Source organism: Acomys russatus, chromosome 32, assembly GCF_903995435.1.
Source record: "Acomys russatus chromosome 32, mAcoRus1.1, whole genome shotgun sequence".
Lineage (NCBI taxonomy): Eukaryota > Metazoa > Chordata > Mammalia > Rodentia > Muridae > Acomys > Acomys russatus.
In genome coordinates, this window is record NC_067168.1 from 27,743,735 (window position 1) to 27,760,112 (window position 16,378).

At 40.4% G+C, this 16,378-nt stretch overlaps 1 protein-coding gene across 2 annotated transcripts in view; it reads right to left on the reverse strand.

Annotated features, from left to right (window-relative positions):
- Nucleotides 1-16,378, reverse strand: part of Ppp2r3a (protein phosphatase 2 regulatory subunit B''alpha) — an 89,044-nt gene that overhangs the window by 12,841 nt on the left and 59,825 nt on the right. For both annotated transcript variants that reach the window (XM_051140636.1, XM_051140637.1), the window contains exons 10-12: nt 4,408-4,583; nt 3,407-3,525; nt 1,698-1,804 (exon numbers count right to left, since the gene is read on the reverse strand). In XM_051140636.1, the coding sequence (XP_050996593.1) occupies nt 1,698-1,804; nt 3,407-3,525; nt 4,408-4,583 (402 nt within the window). The remainder of the gene's footprint in view (nt 1-1,697; nt 1,805-3,406; nt 3,526-4,407; nt 4,584-16,378) is intronic.

A 16,378-nucleotide genomic window follows, 5' to 3' on the forward strand; every position in this document is an offset into this window, starting at 1 on the left:
TTTGTGGGAATGGGTGTTTTATCTTTGTATATGGTAGGCAGGGCCCTTGGAAGAACAGAAGAGGGTATCGGATCCTCTGAAACTGGAGTTACACACAGTGGTGAGCAACCATGTGAGTGCTGGGGACAGAGCCCAGGTCCTCTGTAGGAGCAGCTAATGTTCTTTTTTTGTTTGTTTTTCGAGACAGGGTTTCTCTTTGTAGCCTTGGTTGCCCTGGACTCGCTTTGTAGACCAGGCTGGTCTGGCACTCACAGCGATCCACCTGCTTCTGCCTCCCTGAGTGCTGGGATTAAAGGAGTGTACCTCCACGCCTAGCTGCAGCTCCTATTCTTAACTGCTGAGCCTGTGACTTATATTTTTAAGAAGTGGAAAAACAAGTAAACAAAACTACCCTTCAAAAGAGGCAAATCAGACCTTTACTTGTTGTTGCATTCCAGTAAATACACAAGTCAAACTGTCATCAGTTATTATTAGTTTCCTTTGGGTATATTTGGCTTCTGACCTTGCCTACTCAGGCCACCTTCTATTATAAAATAACTTTATACATGAAACCTTTGTTTTATGGCTAAAGAGAGAAAAATAATCTACAGGTTTAAAAAGATACTGACAATACCATGGGCATAGTGACACATGGTCATAATCCCAGTACCAGAGAGGGTCAGGGAGGAGGATCACCAAGTTCCAGGCCAGTCTCTGCTCCCTCCTTATGGAAGGGTGGGAAATGACACAACCTCCCTGAAGGACTATTCTACAACATGTACTAGACTGGATACTTCTGTTATCCTGCCTTTCTCTCTGTGCTCCAGGAGGCCGACCTGATGGACCACAACAGGGAGCTCCCTGGTCTTCTGGAGGTCAAGAGGTGTCATCAGCAGTTGCTGAGGATATGAGGAGAGCTGGACGTGTGTCTAGCAGCTTGTTCTCAGGTGAGTTGCCTAGGTTGGTGAAGTTCTAAAACCTGCCAGGTGGCTTTTCACAGAGCACGTTTTTTTGGCTCTGGTGTTTCATGTCCTTGTCCCAAACAGGAAGATACAAGTGAGGGGATGACGATGGATGTAATTTGAATAAATTATTAAAAAAAAAAAAAAGAAAAGGAAATGCTTCCCCACTGTTGTTCAATTTGAGGGTCTACATCCATTATTGCTTGGTTTCTATAAAACCCTTTTATGTCTCTGTAGACGCTTTACGTCTAGTTTAGATATGCTTTTCTGCTTGCTGTGTTCTAGGAATTCATTCTGTATATTAAATGACATGTATACTGAATGATTTTTCAAACACCATAATTTGTAGCTGTGAAATGTTAAAAACATAATATCAATAGAAAAGTGTAGAGTAAAGCATTAGTATGACCCATGCATGGAATCTTCCTTTGACTGTTCCTGATAATGGTTCATTTAACACATGATCCATTTATTATTTAGGTTCAGTTCAGTTCTGTAGCCCCTTCTTTTCTGGGCTGACTGACTGTTGTGCTCAGTACCTTGGAGTACTTAGTGTGACTTAATAAGGAAATGGGCATGAAAATAACATGACATCGGTGAGGAATGCAACATCCAAGCTAAGATAGCTGAACCAGACATATTTCTTTTATGATAGTGAAAAGTGGAACAAATAAAGAAGAAATTTAAATGGCAGTTTTAGTATTTCTGACATGGGCAGCCCTGCCAGAGTCCTGTAAGAATCAGAGATGCACTCACCCTTCCTGGAGTTGCCCCTGGGTGGATTCCTCTGTGACAAGAGCCTCATACTCCTCAGCAGCAAATCTGTCCCAGTCAGAGGGCTCAGGGCCATCATTTTCAACATCCTGATGAAAAGGAGGAAATAAGAGAGAAAAACATTGTAGGTAGCCATATTTATGCTTTTAATAGGCATTTTTATGGTATAAATATCACAAATGTATGTTGCTGAAAACCTATCTGAAAAGTGTTCTAACCTAGTAAAAGAGGGACTAAGGCAGCAACACTCCCACAGTGATTGCACACCTGAAATTAGGAAGTTATATGTGCTAAGCAGCACACACTTTTTGGTCATGATCTTCTCTTTAAAAGGTTAAGATTTAGGGCCAGTGCAGTGGCTCATGCCTTTAATCCCAGCACTCGGGAGGCAGAGGCAGGCGGATCTCTGAGTTCAAGGCCAGCCTGGTCTACAAAGCAAGTCCAGGTCAGCCAGGGCTATACAGAGAAACCCTGACTCAAAAACAAACAAACAATCAAACAAATAAACAACAACAACAACCCCCAAACAAAAGCCAAAAAACCAACAACAAACAAACACAAACCCAAAAAAGTTAAGATTTAAAGTGTTTTGCCTGCTTGTACACATATGAACTGTGTACATCCAGCGTGTGCAGAGGTCAGAAGAGGGCACTGGATCCTCTGAAAGTGGAGTTAGATAGTTGTGAATCACCATGTGAATGCTGGGAACTGAACCTAGGTCCTCTGCAAGAGCAGCAAGGCTCTTTTTTTTTTTTTTTTTTTTAATTTTTATTTAAGATTTATTTATTATTTGTAAATGTGTGGCTGCAGGCCAGAAGAGGGCACCAGATCTCATTATAGATGGTTGTGAGCCACCATGTGGTTGCTGGGACTTGAACTCAGGATCCTTTGAAGAGCAGATAGTGCTCTTAACCTCTGAGCCATCTCTCTCGCTTCAAGATTATATATATAAAGGACTCAGAGGTGGAGATTACCCAAACTGTAAGACTGGTTGTAGGATGAGATGTGCTTAGTACCTTTTTCTTTTTTTTTCTTTTTTAAATTTATTTATTCATTCATATTACATCTCAGGTGTTATCCCATCCCTTCTATCCTCCCATTCCTCCCTCCCTCCCACTTATACCCTATTCCCCTCCCCTATGACTGTGACTGAGGGGGACCTCCTCCCCCTGTATATGATCATAGGGTATAAAGTCTCTTCTTGGTAGGTGCTTGGTATTTATTAATGTAGCTCTGGCTGTTCTGGAACTTGCTAGGTAGATGAGGCTGGGTTTGAACTCATAGATATCCCTTTTCCTCTCCCCTCCCTTCTGCTTCAGAGACTTAATTGTGTCTTTTCATATTTGATGAAGTATTTTAGATATTCTCTCTTTAAACAGTGAGATCCCTGGGCTGTAGAGATGGCTCAGAGGTTAAGAGCACTGGCTGCTCTTCCAAAGGTCCTGAGTTCAATTCCCAGCAACCACATGGTGGTTCACAACCATCGATAATGTGATCTGGTGCCCTTTTCTGGTGTGCGGGCAAAACACTGTATGCATATTGAATAAATAACATTTTAAAAAGAAGAATAATAATCCTGGACCTAAAAAAGAAAAGTTGAGTCCGTACATGCGCAGACCATTTAATGCACAGCATATATATAGCCTTTGGTACTCCAGCTCTGAGAGTTTAATTTCAGTGCATACTGTTACCTTCTGCACTGCAAAAGGATCTCTCTGTTCATGGTCCAAGTATTTCTCCAGGTTAAAGAAAGTGTCATAGAAGATATGTGCCATTCTGCACCTCTTCAGATCTCGTAGAGTTATTTTGCCTATGAAAAAACAAATATACCCTGTAAATTTCACTGATAGCTCTTTTGACAAAACCCCCAAACTCCAAAGATGTTGAAAAGTATATGTGTATGTCCATTTTATTATAAATCATATCTTTAAAAATCAAGGTGAATCATTTTTTAAAAGCTTTATTTATTTCTCTATTATGTACATAGTATTCTGCCTGCACGCCAGAACAGGGCACCAGATCACATTATAGATGGTTGTGAGCCACCATGTGGTCACTGGGAATTGAACTCAGCACCTCTGGAAGAACAAACAGTGCTCTTAACCTCTGAGCCATCTCTCCAACCCCGGTGAATCATTTTTAACTTGTACATGCCAGTAGGTTTTAAGTACACTTATGATATTATACCACTGTCAACACTATAATATTATGTAACCTCCCCAGCAAAGAACTGTATCCATCAAGAAGTCCTCCCCTGGGCTGGAGAGATGGCTCAGTGTTGAAGAGCACTGTCTGCTCTTCCAGAGGTCCTGAGTTCAGTTCCCAGCAACCACGTGGTGGCTCACTACCATCTATAATGTGACCTGACACCTTCTTCTGGACTGCAGGTGTGCATGCAGACAAAACACTGTATACATAATAATAAATAAATCTCCAAAAAAACAAAACAACAAAACAGTCCTCCCCTCGTTTCTACAGCTCTCACTAATCTGTTTTCTTCCTTTATGGAAAGTTCCATCTCTTAAATATGGAGTTGATGCTCAAAATGAAGGAGAGAGAAACTTGAAATTCTTCTGTAGTCAGGAAGCTTGTAAAGGCAAGGCTGGGAAGCTAAATACATCAGGGTGATGCAGAGCTCTGTCTCATTCTGTTTAATGGTAGACAATGCAAACTGCTGTTCGTTCAGTCTCACCATCACTAGCTGGCTTCACCAAGTCAAGCATCTGGCACAGCAGGTCATGGAATGGCAAGGGCTCGATGCCCATGGCTTCCATCCGTTCGCACTGCTCTTCATAGAAGTATTCCAGTTCATACATGGAAAGTATGCCATCACCGTCCACATCCATGCAGCGGAACCAATACTCAATACTAGGTGGTAAAAAACACTCATTAGCATGGATCTGGTAGAGTTTTTCCTACCCCCCCAAAAGATTTATTTATTTTATGTGTATACGAGAGCTCTACCTGCATGTACACCTGCATACCATAATAATTTGAGGATTGGTTACATCTCATTCTGTGGCTTTTATAGAAGAATGTGCACTGAATCAAGAAATGGTAACACTGACCTACAGAATAAAGGCAGTTATAGTGTCTCTCCTTGCTTCACCTAATTTTACACACACTACAAAGAGTAAGAAACAGACATAATTTGTAATGAGAGTAATTAAAAATAAAGTTCCCTTATTCATTTGTTTCCTTCACCGCAGTGTTTACTAATAGGAAATAGTTCAATAAACTACAGATTACTGATGGTGACGTGTCTGGGGTAAGGGGAAGAGGCCTGTGTCTAAGGTGTGTTGGCAGTTAGCAGTGGGACTCGTCTACACAGCACTAGGAATACAGCTTTCACTGAGGGTTTCATGATCCCACGACGGTTCATCTTACACAAGTAGATGTCTGATGTATTTCTAGAAATTTGTATGTATATTACAAAGGAAATCTGTACTTTCCTTAATCAGATTTTTTTTTAGTAGTTCTGCTTTAGTTGAAAAGTTTAAGACACAGATAAACACAGGACCCTATTGCTAAGAAATATCATATGTGGCCTATTAATATAACAGCAGCACAGAATTACTGTGCTAAACAGTTTCTGGTGGAGGTACTTTATTTATTCACTTACTACTGTCCAAGTTTATACTGTCCAAGTATAATACTAAACAATTATACTTGATATGGTCAGAAACACAGTCCAGGAATAGAGTCTTGTGAGGAGAATTCTGAGTGTTTGTGAAAATACTCCAAGAAAAGGAGAAAAGAGTCCTGTGGCCTCAGTTTCTTCAAAATACGAAATAATTCTTGGAATGTGTTTTTGTGCTACTACCAGGCATAGTGGATAGGAGAGTTTACTTCAGATTACTCATTGCTTGCTGTTGTTATTCAATTAAATGTTTAAACTACCCCTTGTATGCCTCTATAGAAAAACATGTTTTGCCATGTGCAGCCTGTCCTTGTGATTGTATTCAGCTTGGACTTTACTCATATGACCTTTCTTAACCCTCAAGAGTAAAAATTTTCTAAGGCTCTGAATAAAGTTGGCCACTGCATGAGACTTAAAAAAATTATTTATAAAACGAATTATTTATTTTATGTGTATGTGACTGTTCCATCTGCAGGTACAGAAGAGGGCATCAGATCACATTATAGATGGTTGTGAGCCACCATGTGGTTGCTGGGAATTGAACTCAGCACCTCTGGAAGAGCAGACAGTGCTCTTAATCCTGAGCCGTTTCTGGTGGAGGTACTTTATTTATTCACTTACTACTGTCCAAGTTTCTTTTTAAGTAGATTTACATGTGTATTACTAATTATGCCCACTTTATCAAGGTTTGTTAGAAAAAACAATGGGGGGACTAGGGAGATGGCTCAGCTACTTAAGGATAGGCTCACAACCAAAAATGTAAGAAAAAAAGAAGGAAAAAAAAAAAAACAAAAACAAAAACAAAAACCAATGGAAGCTCCCTTATAACTTCTATTTTTAAATCCCAGAACCAGTCACTTCCAGAAGCCAATATTTTGCCTTTTGTTTGGTATTTTCAGAGCAAAAACCCATGCATGCTTCTCTCCATTTTTCTCTTTCAAGAATTGTATATTGATTTTATACAACAGATGATATTTTGGCCTTTATCACTTCCATTTACACTTAATACAGTGAAATTGCTCATTATTCAGAGTTAATAACAATAGATTCCTTTTAACTCTTATTTGTTTCCTGTTTACTTGTTAGTACATCAGCCCTCAAATCGCCACTAATTATTTAGATCCACAATCAGTGGGATTTTCTTGAAATACTCTTTGGTTCCTTCTGATTTAATTTCCTATGGTCTGTTTGGTCTCCATGCCTGGTTCACATTTTCTTCTTGAAGTTCCTTTCATATTGTGTCTCTTGGATCTCATTTTCCCCAGCTTTTGACATGGCACATTATTTAGTAGTATCCTAAGAAGGAGGGCATTACAGCAGGTACAGTGTGTGTGTGTGTGTGTGCGTGTGTGTGTGTGTGTGAGCCAGAGGTCACTGGGTATCTTCAGTTGCTTTTCTACCTTTGGCACAGGGCCTGTCCTTAGCTAAGTAGGCTGTGCTAGTTGACTAATGAGCTGCAGAGATCCATCTATCTCCACCTCCCCAGCACAGGGATTACAAGTGTGTGACATGCCTGACTTTTTTTTAAACATGAATTCTGAGGATCAAACTCACATCTTTTTTTTAAATAATTAATTTATTCTTGTTACATCTCAATGGTTATCCCATCCCTTGTATCCTCCCATTCTTCCCTCCCTCCCATTTTCCCCTTACTCCCCTCCCTATGACTGTTCCTGAGGGGGATTACCTCCCCCTGTATGTGCTCATAGGGTATCAAGTCTCTTCTTGGTAACCTGCTGTCCTTCCTCTGAGTGCCACCAGGTCTCCCCCTCCAGGGGACATGGTCAAATGTGAAAGTCATATCCCACTCTCCACTCAACTGTGGAGAATGTTCTGACCATTGGCTAGATCTGGGTAGGGGTTTAGGGTTTACCGCCTGTATTGTCCTTGGCTGATGCCTTAGTTTGAGCAGGACCCCTGGGCCCAAATTTGCCTATCATAATGTTCTACTTGTAGGTTTCTAGGACCCTCTGGATCCTTCTACTTTGCTAATCTCCCATGCTTCTCTCATCTAGAGTCCCAATAGGATGTCCTCGCCTCTGTCCCAGTTTCCTGGTAAGTGAAGACATGCCCCTTGGGCTAGTACGCTGATATACGTGAGTATATACCATTTGAGTCTTTCTGCTTCTGGGTTAACTCACTCATTATGACAAACTCACATCTTTATGCTTGCATGGCAAACAATTTACCAACTGAACCATCTCTCCATAATTCTTTGACCTTGAATTTCTTTTTTCCTTTTTAAGTATTAATTTATTTAAATAAGTTCTTACTGTGTTATCTACAGTGGTGTCCGACTCCGGCTCATGTGATACTCCTGCTCTAGCTCCTGAGCAGCTGGACAGCGGTACGTGACGTCCCTCCTGCCTCAAATCGTGGGCGTGTAAAGGTTCCTTTTCCTAACCTATAATTTGGTATTTTCTCTAATTCTAGAATTAAAGCATAATAGTGCTTTTCCTTGATTTTTATTTTATTTTATTTTGAGGGGGTCTCACATTGTAGCTTCTGTATGTGATCCACTGGGACTTTAACTTTATGTATGATTTAAGAGTCTGTTGGGTATACAGATTACTATTGAGGGCAGGCTCCATGCCCAGCAGCAGATGACTAACACAAAATGAACTCGATGGTATTTTTGGAGTTTCTTTGTCTCATAATGCTTTGTCAGTGCTTCCTCACCCCCCACCCCCTTCATGTAGATCTTACGGATTTTGGTTTTTTGTTTTTATGGGATTTGCTTGTGTGCCTCAGAGTGTGTCTGTGTTTCTTGGGCTTTTTCTTAGGCTGTTTTGTGTGAATTCAAAGAGAATGGAGGGGAGGAGTGTCTGGGAGGAGTTGGGGAAAGGGAAGCCATAGTCAGATACATTGTATGAAAAAGTTATTTCCAATAAAAGAAAAATAAGAAGAAAGAGCTCACACTTATGCTTTGGCATGTAGATGTATGCTGTCACAGCATAATTTGTTGAAAATACTATTCTTTCCCACTGGGTTGTTTTGTCATCTGTATTAGTTACTTTTGTGCAGGGTGAGGAATATGAGTATTTTTATTTTTATCTTTTTACATGTGCATATCCATTTTCTTTCTTGTTGAAGATGCTTTTCTGAGGGTGTATTTTTGGTGTTTTTGTAAAAAAAAAATCAGGTAGCTGTGGTTACACATACATTCCTGGATCCTCCAGTCTATTTCATTGATCTGTGTCTGTTTTTATTGCCATCATGCTGCTTTTTTTTATTACCATGTATGGCTTGAAATCAGATAAGGTGATATCTCCAGTACTATTCTTTTGCTCAGGATTTGCTTAGCCATCCAATCAATATCTTTTGTGTGCTTCAATATAAATTTTAAAGGTACCTTTTTAGTTTCTGTGATAAACAGAATTTTTATTGGGATTGTATTTTGAAGGTGTAGATTGCTTTTGGCAGGATGGCTATATAATCTTGAGTGGATATGTAAAGACTGGATGAAGCCCTGAGTGGGTTGTGTGTTATTTGATATTGGCATATGGCCACGTCAAAGATCAGTGTACCTATTTGAACCTGGTGAAGCCTTCTTGTGTCTGCATGTGAATGTTGATAGTGCTTGCAAGTATGAGTGTTCAGACATGGTTGGCCCGTGTGTAAAGACTAGCACTGCAGCTTCCTCCCCTTGGATGTTTACAGCCTGAGACTGCTGGCCTACAGACACTCATACCGAAACTAGCCCAACCCTCTCACCCCTCTCACTGTGGTGCACCTAATAAAAGCACTGAAGGTCCAGTTTCTGTGTGGTGGTTGGTGTCACTGAGTATACATGGCTCATCTGACTCCAGCCTTTTCTCTGTCTATTGAGTCCATTTATATGATGTATTATTCATTGATTTACATATATTGAACCATATATATTTACATAAATATTGAACTATAATGAAATCAGCCCAATCATGATGAATGATATTTTCATCTATTCTTAAATTTGGTTTGTAAATTTTAAAAAATTCTTCTCTCATACAATACATTCCAACAAGGATTTCCCCCTCCTCTACTCTTCCAAGTCTCCCTGCCTATGTAGGCTCCATATTGCTGTGTCAGTCTCTGTGAGCCCTTGCAAGTCCTGCTTAGTTGATTCTGCGGGCCATGTTTCTCCTAGCGTTCCTGACCCCTCTGGCTCCTACAATCCTTGTTACCACCAAAGGGCTGAGCTGACCCCACTTGTTATCTGCTGTGGGGCATGGATGGATAGATTGCCCTCCTGTGCCCCTTGTGGCAGGCAGGAGAGCTAGCTCAGAGGTCATGAGAGTGGGAGATCTGTCTCTGTCTCTCACCAGCTGTAGCACTTGGGAGAGCAGGGCCTGCACCTGCTTGAGCAGCACAGTAGAACTGATCCTAGTGGTGAAGGTGCAGGTTGAGCCAGCCCTGAGGACATGAGAGTAGGAGAGCTATCCATGCCCCTTGCTGGCTACGGCACTGGGTGAGCTAGTGTGTGTGTGTTGCGGGGAGGCATGTTGGAGCCCTTATGGTGCAAGTGCCGAAGAGCTGGTGGCCTGACTAACTCAGCTATCACCCAGGCTCAGAGATTAGAGTTGGCCCAATCCAACATCTCCCTCATCTGTGATCTGCTGGAGCATATAAAGGGGGTGGTTCTGCAGATCCAAAGCTGTAGGATCTCCATGTCACAGGCAACACCAGGAGATCCAGGAGGAATCCTGCTGTAGAAGCCAGAGGCCTTGAAACAGACTAGTGACTCGTTGCAGTGAACATTTGCAAGTGAAGCTATGTGGAAAAAGATATACTGTATGACACACTGTGACATTTATTATTATATTACTCTATTTTATTTTCTTTTGTGGGGAGATTGCAAGGGTGGAAGGTGAACACGAAGCGATGGGGAGATGAGTGTGATTGGGGAGCATTAAATTCACAAATAATAAAAAGTAAAACAACAACAAAAATCCCTAAGATAGCTAAAAAAAAATTCTGAACAATAGAAGAACTTTCAGAGGTATCACAGAGTTATAGTAGTAAAACCTGCATGGTACTGGCATAAAAACAGGCAGATTGATAAATGGAATCAGGGATAAATTCATTGGATGAATTGAAGACGCAGGTATAAATCAACACACCTATGGACACCTGATATTTGATAATACCAGAGAGAAAGCATCTTCAAAAGTAGTGCTGGTCTAATTGGCTGTCTGCATGTAGAAGAATGCCAACAGATCCATATTTTATTACCATGCACAAAACTAAAGCCTAAGTGGATCAAAGACCTCAACATAAAACCAGATTCACTGAACCTGATAGAAGAGAAAGTGGGGAATAGTCTTGAAAACATTGGCATAGGAGACAACTTCCTAAACAGAACACTGATGGCACAGGCTCTAAGATTAACAATTAGTAAATGGGCCCTCATGAGACTGAAAAGCTTCTCCAGGCAAAAGACACTGCCAATAGGACAAAACAGAATGGGAAAAGATTCTCACCAACTCCTCATGCAGTAGAAGGCTAATATCCAAAATATATAAAGAACTCAAGAAACTAGACATAAACAAACCAAATAATCCAATTAAAATGGTTTGTAAATTATTTTGTAAAAAAGTTTTGTGTTGCAGCTGGGTGCAGGCCTGTAACCCCAGCAGTCAGGCAGAGGCAAGGCAGATCTCTGTGAGTTCAAGGACAGCCTCGTTTACAAAGTGAGTCCAAGACAGTCATGGCTACACAGAGAAACACTATCTCGGAAAAAAAAAAGTTTTGTGTCTATGTTCATCAAGGAAACCTTAAAATTATTTTTTGAGACAGAGTCTGACTATGTAGCCCTAGCTGGCCAGGAACTCTGCATAGACCATGCTTGCTGAGAACTACCAGATCCACCTGCCTCTGCGGTGCTGGGCACAAAGGTCTGTGCTATAGTAAATGGGTTAAAGCTTTCTTTATGTATGTGTTCTTATTTGGCTTTGGTACCAGGATAATACTGACTTCAAAAAGAGTTTAAAAATGTTCTTCCTTTGTCTGTTTTTATGGGATAATTTGAGAAGGATTGGTATTCTTTAAAGGTCTGATAGAATTCTTCAGTGAACCCATCTGAACCTGAGCTACTCTTTTTAGAGAATAATTTTTAATGTATTTTGAAAATTTAAGTGTTTGTGTGTCTGTATGATTAGGGTAGGAGTCCATGGAAATCAGAAATATTGGCTTCTCTGGAGCCAGATGTTCAGGTGACTGTGAACTTACCTGACATGGGTCAGGTCTACTGCAAGAACACTATGTACTTTTAGCCTCTGAGCCATCTCACCGGCCCCAGGACCTGGGCTATTTTTTATTGGGGATTTTATTTTCATTAAAAAATTTGATTCAATCTTGTTGCTTACTATAGATGTTTATATTATAATATATATCTGCATGTACACCTGCATGCCAGAAGAGGGCAACAAATCACAGTATAGATGGTTGTGAGCCACTATGTGGTTGCTAGGACTTGACCTCAACCTCCCAATGAACAGACAGTACTATTGACTGCTGAGCCATCTCTCCAGCCCTTTTGCCCTGATCTTGATGGTTTGTTTTCATGTACTGCTTTTGGGTTTGGTTTGTTCTTGCTTTTCAAAGGCTTTAAGATCTGTTTTTTTAAAAATTGCATTTTAGGGACTTAGAACCAGAAACATCCTTTCTAGGACTACCTTTTGCATTCCATAGGTTCTGGTATATTGTATTTGCATTTCCATCCAATTTTAGGATTTTTTCTTTTTTATTTATTCAGCAACTCATTATTCAATAGGGTATTGTTTAATACTAATGAGTATTTTTTTGTAGTTTCTCTTGCTGTTGATTTCTAGCTTTATTTTATTCTGATCAGATAGAATACAAGAGTTTTTTTTTTTGAATTTTCCAATATTTATTGAGGATTGCTTTATGTAGTAATATATAACCTATTTTAGACAAAGTACCATAAGCTGTTGAGAAGAATGTATACTCTGTAATTATTGGATGGAATGTTTTGTATTTGTTAGAAACATTTAGTTTATGTTATCCATCTAGTAGTAGTTGTTATACCTCTGTGTATATTTAAAACTATTTATTATTTACATGCAGGTGTGTAGTTTGTGTGTGTATGCCATGTGAGTGGATATGGCAGATGCCAGGAGAGGAGGCTGATGCTAAGGTAGTTGTGAACCATCTGACATAGGTGCTGAATTGAATTCAGGCCGTCTAGAAGAGGAGGAGGTACTCTTAAATCATGAAGCTATCTCTCTAGCCCCTGTTACTTTAAAAAGACTTTATTTTTATTTTATGAGTGTTTTGTCTGATGCATACATGTGCACCAGTGTGTGCTTGGTGCTCTTGGAATCGAGAACGATGTCAGATCCCCTGTTTACATTATAATTAATGATGGTTATAAACCACTACATGGGTGCTGGGAGCCAAACATAGATCCTCTGCGTGACAAGCATGTACTTGTGTTGCCATCTCTTCTGCACCTATATTTAGTACTATTTATGAAGCTGGGTGTACCTGTGTTCACTGCATATATGTTTAGACTAATTTCTTCTTGATAGATTGTTCCCTTAACTAATCTCTACTATCTTTATTTCTTCTGGATAGTTAGCATTTGATACCTATTTTGTGAGACATTAGAATAAGGATATCTGCTTGTTTCCTGGTCCCCTTTGCTTGGAATACCTTTTCCCAGCTGTTTACCCTATGACAGTTTATTTTTGATAGTGAGATGTGTTTCTTGGAGGCAACAAATAGATGGATCTTGTTTTAGATCCAGTCTGTTAGTCTGTGTCTTTTGATTGGAAAATCGAGGCCAGTAGTATTCAAAATTATTATGGAAAAGTGTGTATTGTGTCTCGTAATTTGTTGATTTTGTAGGTTTAGTCTTTTTCTATTCTTCATTTGCATTATCTACTTCCCAGCATCATCTCTGGTGTGTTTATTCTTTTAAGTCTGAAGAGTTCCTCCTAGTGGCCTCTGTAGGGCTTTCTTCCTCTAGCCTGTCTTTACCATGGCAGGTGATCTCCTGTCAGTCATGACAGATAGCTATGCTGAGACAGTAGTCTGGATGGGCAGCTGTGGTTTCTCAGAATTTGAAATACATTACTCAGAATACTCAAAACCTCTTTGTTTACTGAAAAATCATCTGTTATTCTGATGGGCCTGCCTTTATATATGACTTGGTGTCTCTCCACAGTGATACAGACTGTAGGCGATACCATCAAGATGCCCTTACATAGGTCAGGGTGCCTATACTCGGCTATGTTCCCTGCTGTGGCAGTGGGGAGCAAATCTGATCATGGGAGTTTACTTGTGTATTGGCAAGTGAGTCAGAGAGATGGCAGAAGCAGCTTATTATGTAATGTACTATTCCTAGTCCTTTAGTTTTATTAACTTACTCAGATATGGCTTTTTTTCCCCTTTCTTTCCTTCCTTTTTTTGCTTGTTTTTGTTTTTTTTGATATAGGGTTGCTGTGTAGCTTTGGCTGTCCTGGCTGGCTTCAAACTCACAGATATCCACCTGTCTCTGTCTCCTGAGTGCTGGGATTAAAGGTGTCTGCCACCACTGCCTGGCGACCTTTACATTTTTTTGACACGGTCTCTCTCTCTTTGTGTAGTTCTGGCTGTATGGAACTTGCTCTGTAGACCAGGCTGTCCTCAACCTCAGAGGACCTCCTGCTTCTGCCTCCCAAGTACTGGGATTAAAGGCTGCACCACCACCACCCGCTGTCAGACATGAACTTGACATGTAGGCAAGGATGACGATAAACTTGATACTCCTACCTAACCTACTGAATGCTGGGATTATAAGCATGTATTATGCCTGTTTGTGTAGTGCGAGGGATAGATGCCAGGCAAGCATTCTACAAACTGAGTTACATCCCCCATGCCTAATTTCACTTTAAAAGTATTTACTGAGGATGTCTTTTATCTATGCTATACCTTCTTGCAAATGTCCCATGTGCACTTTAGCTGTTTTGAGTGAAGTGCTGCACAGATGTCTGTTAGATCTGGAAGGCTATAGATTTGGCCAGTGCTTATGCTAGCATTTATAACCTGTTTCCTTGCTGAGCTTCATGGTTGGTTGATTCATTATTGATGGTAGGATACTGAAGTCTCCAACAATAATTGTGAATTCTTATTTATTTCTGCAATTATTTTTCTTTCATATGCATTTGGGAGTTTTAGGTATATACATTTTTTTTTTTTTTTGAGACAGGTGTCTTTGTGTAGTCCTGGCTGGCCTGGAACCCTCTATGTAGACCAGGATGGGCCTCAAAATATCAAAGATCTAACTGTTTCTGCTTCCCATGTGCTGGGTTTAAGACATGTATCACCATGCCTAGATTACCTAATGCCATTAAAAAAACAAAACAAAACAAAACAAACCCCAGTAAATCCTCTACCCTCTTTAACTGAGAAATTTTAAATGTATATCCCTCAGAAAAATTAGATATACAAACCATTCAACTGTAACTACTAGAGGATATTTAGGGGAACATTTAATAGAAAATTTAATCACGATTAGGGTTTAACCCAATGTTGGGCACAGTAGTGTACGTGACACAGCTTGCAGGAGAATGCCTTGAACCCAGGAGTCCTATGTCATCCTGGGTAGTACAGATCCATGTTCATCCCCGCGCTCTCCGTCTCCGTGTCTGTCTCTCCCCCCCCCCCCCGTGTCTGTCTGTCTGTCTCTCAAAAGAGATTAGTTTCACTAATAGACTCTAAATGTACAAATATATAGTAAGTATGTATAAAGAAGCCTATACAATGCATATTTTTTTCAGTAGTTTTCTTTCTGCGTGTGAGATTTAGACTGGGGAGGTCATTTAGTCAGTAAAGTGCAAGCCTGAGGACCTTACTTGGATCTCTAGAATCCATGAAAACAGCCAGGTGCCTGTAATCCTAGGGCAAGGGAGGTGGACACAGGATGGTCCCTGGAGCTTGCAAGATCAGCCAGGCTAGCTTATGTGGCAAACTGAGGTCCATGTGGCAGACCCTATCTGAAAACCAAGTAGATGGCTCCTGAGGCTGACCTCATGTTCACATACTTGTACCAGCATACATGTGTGTATCCACATGTACACATCAGGAATATTTACTCTCCTCATATGTGTTCTCTAAGTTATCTAAGATAGATTACAAATCACTATATTTAGAATGGTAGCTATTTTAAAATGTAGCTATCGTAAAAATGGCTTATTTTTCTATTTCCATTATTTATAGACATTATACTAAACATTTCAGCAACTTAAAATTTTAATTAACAGTATTTGGATATTTTGCCTGCATGTATGTCTGTGTACTACAAGTGTGCCTAGCTCCTCTAGAACAGTAGTTCTCAACCTTCCTAATGCTGCGACCCTTTAATACAGTTCCTCATGGTGTGGGGACCCACAGGCATAAAATTATTTTATTGCTACTTCATAACTAGCTTTGTTGCTATTATGAATTGTAATGTAAATGTCGGATGTGTGACCTCCAAGGGGCTGAGACCCTCAGGCTGAGAACCACTGCTCTAGAGGCTAGAAGAAAGTGTTGGGTCCCCCTGGGACTAAAGTTATAGACAGCTGTGAGCTGCCATGTGGGTGCTGGGAATTGAACCCCAGTCATCTGGAAGAGAAGCTAGTGCTCTTAACTGCTGAGCTGCTTCAATCACTTAGTGAACCAAATATGCATCAAGGAATGAGTCTCCTGCCTTCCTCGGTACTGAGCAGAAACTGTATAGGACATTATTTTACAGGCAAGAGGCCCTTTTGAGAGGGATCTAGATCTCTGGCCTAATCAGGAAACAGCAGTGTAAAGAGATATGTAAATTCACACTACAATCAAGATATGTTTAAGAGTGCTAAGGAAAGGGAGTGATGCTTTCAGCTGGGATCGTGAGGCTGTGATCTTATATGCTAGTCATAACTTACTGCTCTTTTCTGTATGTTCATGTGCGTGTGTGCGGGTGAAGGTGGACATTTGCACAAGCATGTAGAGGGCAGAGGTTGATGGTAGGTGTCTTTTCCAAGTGCTCTCCACTTTATTTCCTGAGGGAGAGCCT